Source organism: Apus apus, chromosome 2 (genome assembly GCF_020740795.1).
Source record: "Apus apus isolate bApuApu2 chromosome 2, bApuApu2.pri.cur, whole genome shotgun sequence".
Lineage (NCBI taxonomy): Eukaryota > Metazoa > Chordata > Aves > Apodiformes > Apodidae > Apus > Apus apus.
The window spans coordinates 106,094,878-106,109,357 of record NC_067283.1 but is presented as its reverse complement, the minus strand read 5'-3'; the positions used below and the strand labels follow the sequence as shown (position 1 = coordinate 106,109,357).

The 14,480-nt window shown below is 40.7% G+C and overlaps 1 protein-coding gene across 1 annotated transcript; it reads left to right on the top strand.

Moving 5' to 3' along the window:
- The first annotated feature begins 7,772 nt into the window (after positions 1 to 7,772).
- Positions 7,773 to 14,086, top strand: LOC127381199 (myosin regulatory light chain 2, smooth muscle minor isoform-like). Its single transcript, XM_051611155.1, has 4 exons — positions 7,773 to 7,948; positions 9,419 to 9,617; positions 9,780 to 9,941; positions 13,286 to 14,086. The coding sequence occupies exons 2-4, from the start codon at positions 9,434 to 9,436 to the stop codon at positions 13,456 to 13,458; spliced, it is 519 nt and encodes a 172-aa protein (XP_051467115.1). The 5' UTR covers positions 7,773 to 7,948; positions 9,419 to 9,433; the 3' UTR covers positions 13,459 to 14,086.
- Positions 14,087 to 14,480: the final 394 nt, after the last annotated feature.

Here is a 14,480-nt window from a genome sequence, read left to right as displayed (position 1 = left end):
TTTTGTAGCTAGGCAGTGAGGAATGTCCAGACAGCTGAGGTTGCATGCTGAGGGCTGCAGGGATGTGTCATCAATAATCTACTTCCAAAAATAAAAATAACTTTGGTCACTGAACGAGCTTAAGATTCTGATTACTTAAGACTAGCATTTTGCAGTCAAAATCTTGGAACCTAATCTTTTCTCCCTTGGGTTTCATATATAATGGTCTCAAAGCTCTATGCCAGACTAAGCTTATGATGAAAAACTATTTTCATAGGCTGATGCACACATTTAATAGTCTTACATCTACAGTGATATATAATGCCCTGTGAAGCACTATTGAAAAGCAGTGATTTATTTTATATGCTCCATGTATCCTGTTCTAAGGCTACATCCACAAAGGTCAAATTGAAGCCAAAGAGCTGCTGCAGCTGCATGAGAAACCTCTGAAGAGGACTCTATTTGTGTGAAGTCCTGACAGTATATGCTTACTTGCTTTTTATTTTTTCCCCTACTCTATTGCTGGAGATACCAGTAATAGGGAACATATTAAACACTCAGGATACACTTGTTTCTGCTCTTTTACCCTGCATTTGAGCGAATAAAACCATCATCCCACAGTGATCAGATGACAAACATTTCACAACATGAAGTCACCTTAATATACTAGCTCAGCAACTAACTTGATGTCACAGAGGTGATGGTGTATGCCCTGAAGTAAGGATCCATTTCACCACTGACTGAAGAACTATCTTTAGATCGCTTGTTTCTAGGATCACTGTCGTATGTTGATAATGAAATGTAGCACAGGGGCCCCATTCTGGCCCAGGACAACAGTAACAGTACATGCCTTTGTGTCCTGCCCAGTGCATTTGTACAAAAAGCTGGAAAATATCTGAAATCTTGTCACCATGTGTTTTTCATGCATGCAGCCTCTCCTTGTTAGAAACATTACTAACCTATTATTTGGAGTGTTCCTTGGGTGCTACAAATGGCAACTAATCCCTCTTTTACCACACTGAAGGCAGTCAGGCAGTTTAAGTATAATAATGACAGTGTAAGTATAATAATAACAGGTAACAATCAAAGTAGAGTCAGGGACATTTTAGATACCAGCAGTGAATCTGCCATTGCTGCTGCTGTACCCATGCTCCTATTTTGGCTTGCTTAATTTTTCAAACTCTACTGTCATTTTTAGATAACTTCCTCTTTGGAAAAATGACTTAGGATGACAGTCACTCAAAGACAGTATTACAGAAGCCAGGAATAATATAGAGGCAAGCAGGAACCAGTAAATGCCTCTCAAAATGCAGCTTAAAAATGAAACTTCAAAAAGCAATACCATAAAAAAAATAAATTCCATGCAGTTCATATTTGCTGCACTCAGCAGTGACTCCAAAGAGATCACTGTTTTCCTGAACTTTTGATACGTTGGATGAGCCTTTTTTTTTTTTTTAATACTAAGTTTCTTATCTATATTCCTCCCTAGTCCATGAGCCTGTACCATATAATTTCCTGGAACCACTAATTTCAGGTAGGCACAAATTCAGTTGCTGTGAACAAACCATACAGGCTGCTGTGGTTGCACATCCTTCAGTAATCCTGGTGCTAGATCTTGAAAAAAAAAAAAAACTTTTATTGCAAACTTCAATAATACAGAAATAAATACTAACAAGGAATTTTCAGACTACAGGGGTGATATTCCCTAAAAAGCAAATCATACAGAATAGACTTTGCATCACAGGGCTTAAGGGGTCATGTAGCTTGTATGAATGTAGTAAATCCAAGGGAAGGTGTTTGCATGTTTCTCAGAAGCAGGTAGTTAACAGGAGAGCAGGAAATCAAACTGCTTCCTGGAAAATCCCAGCTGCTGTTGCATACATATTCCTCTTCCATGCAGCCATTATTTGGTCGCTAAGGAAACCAGCCTTGCAGTTTGACAAATCTTGGAAGTCAGTTACAAATACTACAGGATTAGGCAGGTCAAGACTACCTTCAATACATGTACCTAAAAGAGCAGATGGTGCATGACAGCAGGACTCATTTTAGCACTCCTGTAAGGTGTCACTGCTCAATATTACAAGGTTTATTTCATCTTTATTTTGCAGTTTCCTCATTTTTACTATTTTAGGTTATCAGTGCAGACAATCTCACTAAATACCAAACTATGTTTTTTCTTTTTTCCCCCCTCATTAATGTTATGGGTATAGCTCCTTGTGAGTCAAAAGACAGCATTTCACAAAAATGTCTAGCACCTTTCAAGCATTTTCAAGTAAATGGGTGTAAAATGAGGCCTGTGAGCCCTGTCTTAGTATTTGCTAAAATAGAGCTGGTGTCAGACATGAGTACCTTGAGCCTTGACTTAGTATTGTATATAACAGACACTGGGGTTTTTTTTCTCTATAAAATTATTCTTCCTTTATTGTGAGCTAACCATAGCTAACACAATAGGTTTCATACTAGCAACATATTAACACCCCACAAGAAGCATGTTGATTTTGAAACTGCTCCACAAGCAAACCAAGCTTGCATAGGCATCAGGTAAGAAGAAAACAGCTTACTTTCTATGTCAAACTCCCTCTGTTTTTCTGGGTATGTTTTAAAATACCACTTGGCCTTTGGCCAAACATTGAGCACATTTCATTTCCTTCCTTATTTGTACATAAACATTGTCAGATGGATACAAACAATAATTTAACACGCAAGGAAAAGGCACATCTGTATGTCCTTAAGTTTAGCAGAATTAACTACATGTGTTTGAAAGAATGGAGACTTAGCTCTTTTCTTACTAAGAATACTTTATCAAGGCTTACTTTTGCATTTCATTTATAAATATTGCATATTTCCGTTTAAAACTAAAGCAAAAAGGGGAGAAAACCCCACAGATTTGGCTAAAGATATTGTAATGTACCAGCTGGGATAAAATACAAATGATGGACATAAAGCACAAGTGGCAGCACAGTGACTGCTTTGTCATAAAGAACAGGTAGTAAGGGAGAAAAAACTAGCAGCAATCAACAGCCCAAGATTTACTTTTCAATTTTTTTATATTATTTTTTTTTTTTTTAATTTGTGTTCTTATATATAAAGGATTTTGGACTTCAGAATACAAGGAGCACCTTGTTTCCCGAGTCCAGTCGCTCAATACCCCATCAAACACATTTCAGTGCTCAATTCATACAGTGATTGAGTTGCAGATTAAAATAATTGTCTTGGGGGGTTTCATTTACTCCTGTTTTACACTTTATTGACTTTATTTTATTTACTTTCCATTACATTTCTCTGCTTTGTCCTAGGCCCTGGCATACTGTAGTTACCCAACACTACAAAAAACTTACCTTCTTGCCTTTTCCACACCTATGCACACTGTAAGTTATCAAAAAGCCAAAATGGAGCTATTTCTCAGTTTCAATATGGATAAGGAATATCTATTTCTTCCACAGTCTCCAGTACATTCTCTGAGAGCCTTCACTTTCCATGCTTCAGCATCTATGTTGTGACAGGGACCACCTGGGAAAGCATTTTTATTCATAGAGTCTTTGAATGAAAACAGGGAATGCCCCTTACCTGGTTAGAAGTCCTGCTCTGAGGCCCTCCAAGAGGCCCAAGCAAAGACATGCATTCAGAATCCCTTCTTTCACTCATAACTTCTCAAACATTTTCCCTTTGGATCACAGTGCTGGAGCTATTTTTGTAAAAATTCCAGAACAATTCTGGGACACTCCCAGCATCACAAAAAGAATGACTGTCCCTCTCACTGATACAGCACTGCACTTGGGATAGCATGACAGAGACATCAGATGCCAGCTGGAACCAGGGAAGAAGAGATGGAAAGGGAGAGGGATGAGCCAAAATTTTAGGTGAAGCAACTGACAGTCAAAATGCTGCTGTTAAATGACAGATTTGACCTAGAAATTACTTAGAACAAAATTTTTAAATACTTGATTGTGCTCTCAATACTTAACCTCTACAAGCAGCACTTGCTACTGTTGTTGAACAGTGATAATATGCTCAGAAAAATCTCTTAACTGGCAAAACCATCCACCACCGGACTAGGCAGACTTCTACTGTGAGCTGTTCCTGTAACATCAATGAGATTCATAAAGAAGCATCATATGACACAGACTGATTCTGCCTCATTAAGCAACCAAGTTAATCACAAATGTTTGCACTGTCATTTTAACTCAGCAGAGGTAAGGGAATCTTTCAGTGCTTGACGGGGGCCTACAGAAAAGCTGGGGTGGGACTCTTTACAAAGGAGAGAGAGGACCAGGGCTAATGGATCAAAACTAGAAGAAGGGAGATTAGATTAGACATTAAGAGGAAATTCTTTAGTGTGAGCGTGATGAGACACAGGAACAGGTTGCCCAGGGAAGTTGTGGATGCCCCATCCCTGGCAGCAATCAAGGCCAGATTGGATGGGGCCCTGAGTAACCTGATCTAGTGGGAGGTGGGGAGGTGTCCCTGCCCATGCAGGGGGTTGGAACTAGATGATCTTTAAGGTCCCTTCCAACTCAAAGCATTTTATGATTCTATCGTATGATTCTATTAATAGAGAGCATTAAATGAAAGGAGGGAAAAGATCTACTGTAAACTGCTTGCTGTCTATAACAGCATGGGAATTTATGTACAAAATGTATAATTATGAAGGTTTTTAGAAACTACAAAGAAAAAAGTCTAGGAAAATATTTCAACATCATCAAAGTATTTGAGTATTTTAAATGGATAGGGTATAAAAACCGCACACATTTTGCTTAAAAGGGTTTTTTCTTAAGCAAGGCTGACATAAATAAGAAAGAAGGTGAGAGTAATGAAGGGAAAAGTAGTAGAATGAAAACTGAACAAGTTAAGAGCTCAGCATTGTTTATTTTAACTCCTGTTTCAAAATGGATACATTAAGTCATATTCCGTATGGTTTATGAAGGAAATTATGTGGTACTGAGAAATTAACAAACGTTGGCATGCATTATTGGATGCGATAGAGCAAGCCCTTTTCCCCAGCCCACGAAACAACAGAAGCCCGTCACTAGGTGGCACCATGTTGTGGTACAGCACCACCGGAGCAGCCCGGGAAGCCCCGGCCCCAAACGCCCCCGCGGTGCCCCGCAGGAAAGGCGGCGCTCGGCGCAGAGCAGTTGTAGAAACGCTTCACTCTGGACAGACTTGGCACTGGGCGGTGGCAAAAGGCAGGATGAACCACTCAGCAGCAAGCTACCCATTTCAGCCTCGGGCTTCCCAGAACACCTTTTCCCTGCGATGTGCCTGGACTGTTCTAGAAGAGCCCGAAAGCCGGCTTCAAGACCAGGCTTGCTGTCCCATCAGATAGTCATCAGCAAGCACAGCTCTCCGTGCAGTTAGGTAGCACATCAGAACACAGAGCAGCCTGCTACTCACGAAAGGAGCCTGTCTACTCAAGAAACAGCCCGTGGCTTCACTGTACTCTCAGAAACATTCTGTAAGGCAGCAGGAAAGTGGGATAACAGCCATGCTCTCCTCCAGGTATGCAGTCACAGGGAACCAAGAACTGATCAGGGCTGTAAGCAGCTCACAGGTACCATCCTCAAGCAGCAGCATCTCCACAGGGAGGTTTAAATAGCAGAAACTAAGTCCTGCTCACCTGAGATCATCACAACACAACTTCTTAATTAAAAGCTGGAGCACAATAAATTCACAAAAGAAACCCTCTACTTTTTTCTTCTTAAGATTTATGTCGATGAGTAAAATGATAAATACTATAAGAGGCAAAACATCCCCTTTTTCCCCTTTAAATGTCTTTAGTGGTATAATGAATGCTGAAGTTAGGTAAAACTGAACCATTTGTAAAAGCATCATGGATTTACATTGCACAGAAAATCATGTGCATTTAACAACTGCTGCTCATTCCATTATGATGTCACAAATTAGAGAGAAAGGCTTTAAGAGACAGATAACTTTGTCAGTAAAACTCGTAATGGACAACTAATAGTACTGTAACTATTCTCACATCTTTAAAAGTTAAAGCACTAGAAATAATGTACACAGTGACACCTTTTAAATAGCATGGAAGCCAATACAATATAGAGTTGCAAGTTTGCAGGTGTGGTTCTAATTAAAGTAACTGATAAAAGGACTTTAAGATGTCAAATAACTATTTTCATAATTAAATTTCAACACATAATTCAGATGTTCAAGCTTATCACAAAGTATTTTATACTATCTTAGCATTTCTATTTCTTTTCTGCCCACTCACACTTCACATATAATTATCCTGAAACTATGTGCCTTATCAAGGAAGTACAGAGGATTTTTCCCAAAAACTTTTTCCATGAGCATGCACTCAATTCATCAAATCCTAATGCATTTTTTCCATTGCATTTTGAGGCAAATTTTAGCAGAGCAATATTAAAATTAATCAGGGAAGTATTCTTACAAGCTAATTAGGCCAAGTTCTCAGACCTCATGAAATAATTCTGGTTTGAGGGGAGGGCAGGGAAAGGAAGTTAGCTGGGCCTTTGAGCAATTAAAAGTGTCTCACTTAAAATCTGGGACTGCAACTTCTGGATGATGTATTAACCAGTACACACAGTGTCTAAATATAATCAATGTACATTTGTAAATATATTTATGTATTTATTTTTATATATTCAGCACAAGCCTGTTCATATGCTTTTCCCTTTCCTCGCTAAGAGTTATGGTTTACCAAGATACCGTTCGTATACCAACAAAACTGGTAACAGGCAGGAAAGACGTTAAAAGAAGGATTGAACTGACAGTGCACAGCTTTCCCATCTGACAGTATTTCGGAATCTTTTTGTGTGCTAAGTTTCTTAAGCCCAAGTAATTTGTATGGGATTTCAATATGCAAAATGTGAGTAAGCGTTCCATTCAGAAGAAATTAAAAAATGCAGAAGTGGTCCTGGGCTAAAAAACCCCCTGCTTCTTAAGTCATGTAAGACCCCATCCTCAAGGGAGCACTAGGAAGAGCTTTTACCTGAATTTCTTTGGGATCCTACGTCAGTAAATTAAGAAATCTAAGAAAAAACTTGTGAAGAAAATATAGACAAGAATAAATCTTCCAGTTGTCTTATAATCTACGGCTGCAAGAGGTGTTAAATCTTGTTCATGCAGCGGTATCCACTTAGAAGACTTAAAGATGCAGGGTATAGTTTTTCTGATCCCTGAGCGAAATATGAGGGAGCCTCAATATCATGGTAACACCTAAAACTGGTTAAATCAGGCTTCGTTTACCTCACTGCTATGCCACCATGAACCTGTTAACTCCGCGGTCGCCGACTGATGCTTCAGGAACACGAAGCTCCATCTTCAACGTGATACATATAAAAATAAGCACAGGGGAAGAACTCGCAGACCCGGAGGAGGAAGCCTTCTAGAACTACGCTTCCATCTCTCCAACCAACAGTGCGGCCCGGGGCAGGTACCAGAACCCGGCTGACCGCGGCAGCCCCCGGCTGCCCCCGGCTGCCCCATGCATTCCCCTCACCTCAGACACGCGTCTCGAAGGCAGCTGGGATTTACCCTCCCTCATCAACTTTCCGAGCTCTCCCCCAGCCTCAGGGCCCGCCCCCGGAGCGGGAGCCCCCGGAGCGGGAGCCCCCGGAGCGGCGGCTCCCTCTGTCCCTTCCCCGCCGCCCGGTACCTGCAGGCGGCGCCCCGGGCCGCGCACCGGCCGCGGCCACTTCCCTTGGGCTGTGCCAACACTGCCGGGGAAGGGGGAGCAGCGGTGGCCAGGGCGTCCCGAGGCAGCGGCCCCGAAGAGGGAAGGGAGCTGCGATCCTTACGGGAAAGGTCTCGCTGCCAGTTTCGCTACTCTCCGCCGCTTCTCCCGCCGTCGCCACCCGTTGTCGAGCCCGCCGCTCGTCCCCCACCCGCCGCTCGGCGGGGCGATGGTTTCTCCGGGAAGCACCGAGGCTGCTGCCGCTTCCTCACTGCTCCGTCTCTCTCCTAGCGGGTCCCCGCAGCGATCGTTGGGGTGAGGCTGGGGAGGGTCCCGGTGTCGCCGGTGGGAAGGGGTGTGAGGGCGGGAGCCGGCTCTGGAGAGCGTGGCCGTTGGGGACGCGCTGGCGGCGGCGGCCGTTGGCGGCGGCCGTTGGGGCAGCTGCTGCTGCTGAGGAGAAGCGATGGCGCCGGCACCGCCCTCGCCGCCGGCTGCCGCTCCGGCAGCCATGGACGTGGTTGTCGCAGCCTCAGCCTCAGTCAGCGGCGAGATCCTGAAGGGGCCCCCGGCGCCATCGGCAGTGACGCCGTCTCTTTATGGGGAGGGCGAGAGCCCTTCAAACTCGGTGCGGCCTTGAAGCCTAGGGCGGGATGCCGCCTTTGGAGAGAGATCGGCCTTCCTCCGGGGCAAAGAAAAATAAATAAATCATTCATCCGTGCTGTGCTAGCTGGAGAGCTGAGCATTGTCGTTGGGCTTGATTCTCTTCACACGTCCAGGCTTAGGGCAGGTTGTTTTCAGGTCACAGCCTTCTATGGTTGAAACTGAAAGGGGCTACAAGTAGGTTTCCCCCTTTCGTCCCTCCCTCCCAGCTACTTTAAAGGACAAATGCAGTTTTCTGCAGTTCATTTTATAAAACCTTAAAGCTTGCTTCGCAGCACTGTACAATGGAAACCTCAGCAGGCCTAGCAACAGCTAAATTAGTTAACAGAGCAATGAAATGAACCATTGCACTGCCATGTTCAGACCCAGACTCAGTTAGCCTGGGTGTTACAGGTGAAGATAACCTTTTTCTGAGCAGTTTTTCTAGGGAGATAAGCAAAAGCAGTGTGAGTTGGTTGCTTTTTCCTTTTTGCTTAACGGAGTAGGCAGCATAGATCAGCTTTCAGACATGCCAGATTTGTATAGATTTCAGGTAAAATTAAATGCATAAAATCACTGGCATGAGCAGAAGTATAGCTTGCGTAGTTTCCTCCTACTTTTAGGTTGTTATAAATAATAGAAGGCAAGGACACAGACTGGTACAAAATAGCAACTACTTACTGCTGTCAGGTGTAAAGGATAGGTGCTTCAGAGTTTGTTCAGGTGAAATGAGTTCAGTTTCTCTTTCCCCTGCTATCTAATATTGCACACAGTTATTGTGTATGTCCATACAGAGCTCTTTCACTTAATGACAGTTCTCAAAACCTCACTTTGCTCTTTTAGGATTGAGACCAGTCTGAATTCCCTTCTTGCATTTGTCACAAAATAATCCCAGACAAAAGCTGTCCCATTGAGTACTGAAATTGAAATTTTAACTTACATCTTCTTTTAGTGACTTTTTTTAGGAGTCTGTCACTTGTTCATGTTTTCTACATTTTCTTTTCCCTTGTTGATTAGGGAAGTAATGTTCTGATGAGAGGAAGTTGAAGTGTGTTAGAGGTGTTTTCTATCTGTGAACTGTAACCTTAGTATAGGTGGTTTTCTTGAAATCCTAAATGATTTTATTATATTTACTTCTCTCCCTAGTGTCAAAAAATCAACATGTCGAGCAAAAAAGCAAAGACAAAGACCACCAAGAAGCGCCCTCAGCGTGCCACTTCCAATGTATTTGCAATGTTTGATCAGTCACAGATTCAAGAATTCAAGGAGGCCTTCAACATGATCGACCAGAACAGGGATGGCTTCATTGATAAAGAGGACTTGCATGACATGCTTGCCTCCCTTGGTAATTGTACTTTTCTGTTTATGGTTGCCAGGCAAATTTGTGATGTTACAATTAGAATATTGTGTTTGGGATAGCTTATGAGAGGTGTCTCAATTTATATTACATTATACAGATAACTTTTAGTTTGAAATCTAAAACAAATCTGAATCCCTTTCTTTGTAGGAAAGAATCCAACGGATGAATACCTAGATGCCATGATGAACGAGGCTCCAGGACCCATAAACTTCACAATGTTCCTCACAATGTTTGGTGAGAAGTTAAATGGCACAGACCCAGAAGACGTCATCAGGAATGCTTTTGCTTGCTTTGATGAGGAAGCAACAGGTATGTGGATAAACTTAGTTGCTGGGGGGGGGGGGCATTACTTTTCTGTTGTTTATTTGGGTTTCTAAATAGTAATCCTTCTAGATGGCATATTCTACCAAGTAATGAGAATTTTACTTATTATTGAGAAAGTAAAAACTGCCAGGCTATTCTGTGTGAGTACTGAAGACTAGTAGTAATGTTTTTCTGTAAGGCTTTGAAGAAGAGTGTTTTAACTGGGTATCACATATGTTCCTCAAAGTGTAACATAAAATGCATTTGCTCTAAGAAGATAATGAATTCAAATTGGCAATTGTGATTTTCTATGATATGTGAAATCTGTAACACAACTGAGTTTGCCCTCCCCTCATGGTAGATCTGAGAAGCATCTGAATTCTTCCATGTTTTTAGTATTTCAAGACGGGCTGTCCAGACTATGTAAACTCTTTTGAACCCTCGCGTTGTGTCGTGTGTGTGTTACGGCTCTGATGATGTGTGGCATGTGTCATGCCTTTTCTGGCAGCTCAGTTTGTTTTCAGGCTGCAGGAAGGGCTGCAGCCGTAATGATCTAAAGATAAAAACCGGGTGAGGTCTAGAAGACAGAAATTACAGATTGGACTGACTTGCATTGCAAGATGGGGGGAAAGAGGAAATGCAGAGTTCAATTTTACTATATCGGACTTTCAAGGTGGTTCCTGTAATCTTGAGGTTAGAGTTTATGCTTTTATTCATTTATTGTTGTAGGGTAAGATTCCAGAGAAGTGTGTAGCAACCAGGAATGAACCCTTAGGATATTCTGCAGAATTACAGAATATCAGTGCTTTGTCATGTTGTGCTGAAATTATGTAGCCTCTGTACTAGAGATGTCACAGCACCTATAACTTCCCCATCACAAATGTCCATCACAGTATTTCAATCTAACCTGTGGATATGTTCTCTGAACCTTTCAAATTATATTATTCAATTTCTAGCAGCTACTTTCAGTCTGTGTATTTTTAGCACCTTTTGCCTTTTCAAAGAGTATCCCCTTCCTGCTGAGGTGTAGGTAAACAGCCTTTCTGTTGGTAAGGCCTTTTCAAATGTTAATTGACTTCCTCCCTCTCAAGGGAAATCTCTTTACCATCTCCTAGAGAAGGAAGTTCTGTTAGTAGATTAATTATTTTCTCTCCACAGGTAGTCTGACGTGCTACAGGGTTTTTTTGTGTGCACCAAAATAAGAGCTTGCGAATTGCAATATAAAGAAAATGATTGTGCTACCAGTTCTTTTGAAGAGTAATCTTTTACGTCTATGTAAACAATAAGTTACTAGTTCAGGCCCACATGTACTGATAAGATTGATTTTATTATCTTTCAACTCTGTGTGGTAAATGTTTTAGTCTAGTCCTAGGATGATTTTAGGTTAATGGTTCCATAGTCCCTTTTGTGTCTTATGCCATCTTAAAATTTTAACCAGGAAACATATTAGATATGTTATGCTGGTTTGTTTTTTTAATTATTATTCATAATAATACAAATGCAGTCTGCAAAATAACATCTGATGTATTTTTAGAACCCATGTTATGTTTGCCTTTTACTCATTATCAGATTTTGCTTCTGATCAGTTTGTTCCTTTTAAAAATCAAGAAGGCATTTCCAGCTATGTCAGACTTTTTTTTTTCCACTTCATAATCTCCACGTGCATGTCTGTTATGGGTCTGATTTTCTAGCTCTTCATCAGTGTAGTTAATCTACATCGAAGTTGTGTGTGAGGGAGAGGGGGACTATTGTTTGCTTTACAATTCGGTGCTACTAAAACTTCTAGCGTATTCTTAGTCTGGCAACGTCGTTCGGTGTTTAAACACCTAGCTGTTCAGACAGAAGCAATTAAGTCCTTGAGGCTAAACTTGCAGCACCAGAGGCCTTGCATTCTTTGAATACTAATCCTTATGTCACCTCTGCTACTTGGTCTCTGTAGGACTACAGAAATAAAGAGCCTAATCTCTTTATAGCTGCTTTTTGCCCTTCTTTATGCACATCTGCAGAGACAACTCCCGAAATTTGACCCAATTAAGATGGGCCTGGCTAACTGAACATTCTCCTGTTTTTTTTAATAGAACATTGCTTTCTTCATTTGGAGTCAGTAGTCAAGGGCTTGTCTGCACTGGGATATGATGATGTTTCAATTTAGCATATGTTGAAACACCTTTTTTTTTTCCCCTTCACCCAGCATACATCAACCCCGTATTTGTCATGTGCATTGACTGCCTTTTAGTCCCCTGATTACATGATTTGTTTTGTCTCTCTAATGAACTCTACTTAAGCTATTCAATTCTCTTTCAAAGCAGAATTACTTTTTTTTTGATCACGTTCTCACTGAATCTACATTAGCTGATGTGATTGTTTACAGATGATTTCCAGCTGTTCTGTAGTTTACATATATTTTATTTTTTAAGATTTCTACCTCCTCTGTTCTGTTACTGATCTTTCTCCAGCTGAAGTTCAATAACCAATTTCTCTCTCAAATGAAGCAACTATTGTGCATTTAAAGGCATGGTAACTCTTATTTCAATAATTAAACAGTTTCTGCATTCTTCTAACATTTGTTATGTGCATTCTTTTTTTCATCTCTAAACTTTCCTGGAATTATTTGGCAACTGGTGGTTCTGCCAACCTCTTGAAGTTGAATTAATAGAACATACTTAGCAACTGCAAATTTTTATCTTTGTTAATTTCCTCAAAAATCTTCTGCTCATATTTTAGCATAACATGAATAACTTTCTATATCCTAACTTTTTTTTACTAGTTTCTCTACCTCTCCACAGTAAACACCCTTCCTTCCTCCTCTGTTAACTTGCGCAGTCCTGCCTGAAAGTCTTTCCCTGGACAGTTGCCAGCAGTTCACTGTATTCATGTAAACTGCCTCCAGCAACAGTATTGTGAAGCAGTGAAGAGTCAACTGGTAGTTATTTAGTCCCCAGAGGAAACTAGTTTATAGAGGATGCACAAATATATTTAGTTAAGTCAAGAAAAATACAATTCAATTCAGAGAACACTTTGTGTAATGAATGCTAGCAGTGACAGGAACTTGTTTTTCCACTTCAAGCTGTTGAAGATCAGTAGGTGGAAATAGGTGTTACTAGATTACAGCTGATTAGGCCCTGTTTTCAAAAATCTCTGAAATGCATCAAACTTCTCCCTCTTCTTCCATTCAAAGAATTTCTTTAGAAATCAATTAAGAAAGTATTTGGGGTTCTTGGTGCAAATGTATATATTACGTGCTGTATCGGTTAATTGCATGTCTGTTGGTTTGTCTTGTCTTACTGCTTTTGAAGACTAGGCTAAGAAATGGCGTCTCTTTGCCTTTCTCTCTGTATGACTCATTCTAGGGTTCATCCAAGAAGACTACCTGCGGGAGCTGCTGACCACAATGGGAGACAGGTTCACAGATGAGGAGGTAGATGAGCTGTACAGAGAGGCACCCATCGACAAAAAGGGGAATTTCAACTACATTGAATTCACGCGCATCCTGAAGCATGGAGCAAAAGACAAGGATGATTGAGCAAATATCTAGATACCTGCAGAGAGCTTTTTTTAAATTATTTTTCCCCCATTAATTCATTAATTTTATTTCTCAGGATCTGTTTTCTTTTTTTTTCTTATTGGGACCTTTTACATACATTTTTAGCATTCCAGCTTTTTCTCTGTGGAATCTAGGGCTGCTCAGGCACACCTGTGCCTTTGTAAGAAAAGTGGAAATGGGCAGGAGAGAGGACAGCTTACAGTGATAGAGGTTGAGGGACAAAGATCAGTGAGTGTGGAGGCCCAGGAAAAAATGTCAGTTCTACTCACCCTAGCTAGATTTATTTTACGTTTTAATGGTAACTTTTCAAATAAAACACCACTATATAAAGTATACCATTAAAACTTCCATGCTACTAGTGGACTGTTTATTTAATCATATCTGTAAATATTGTTGCAACTGTGTGCAGTCATGTTACCAATTTTTGCCTTAAAAATGAAGTATAAGTCACTTTCGCATACTGATTGATGTTTGTACTTCAGCGACCGAGTACTTCACTTACTGCTGTGAGCACATACAATGAAGAAATTTCCATCCTTCAGAATTGAGTATATTGTAAATTAATTATTTCTGTCTAGGGCTTGCACATTAAACATTTTAAATGTTACAGATTTAATTGAGTGGTTATTTTACCACTTTAGCGCCTTCATTTCTTGACACTGAGTATATTATTAATACTGCTTTTTAACAACTTACATGGTGAATCCTTGTGTTTTCTTAAAAAAAGATACTGTGTCTGACAATACAGAATTAATAACATCTCATTGCAGGGTTGTATTTTTTTTCCCTTGTCTTTTTTCAAAGCACAGTGAGAATAGGGCAGGAGGAAGAAGGGAGGTGTGCTGTTGCTGGCCTTTTTTATTTTTTTTCTGAACATGTTACTCTTGCTTTCCAAATGAAGCAATACACTGTTTTTTTAAGAACTTCTGCTGAGAGTGATGCTTTAGGTGTGTAACAAGGAAGGAGGCATTCTTTTTCTCTCCATTTCTCATTATTATATC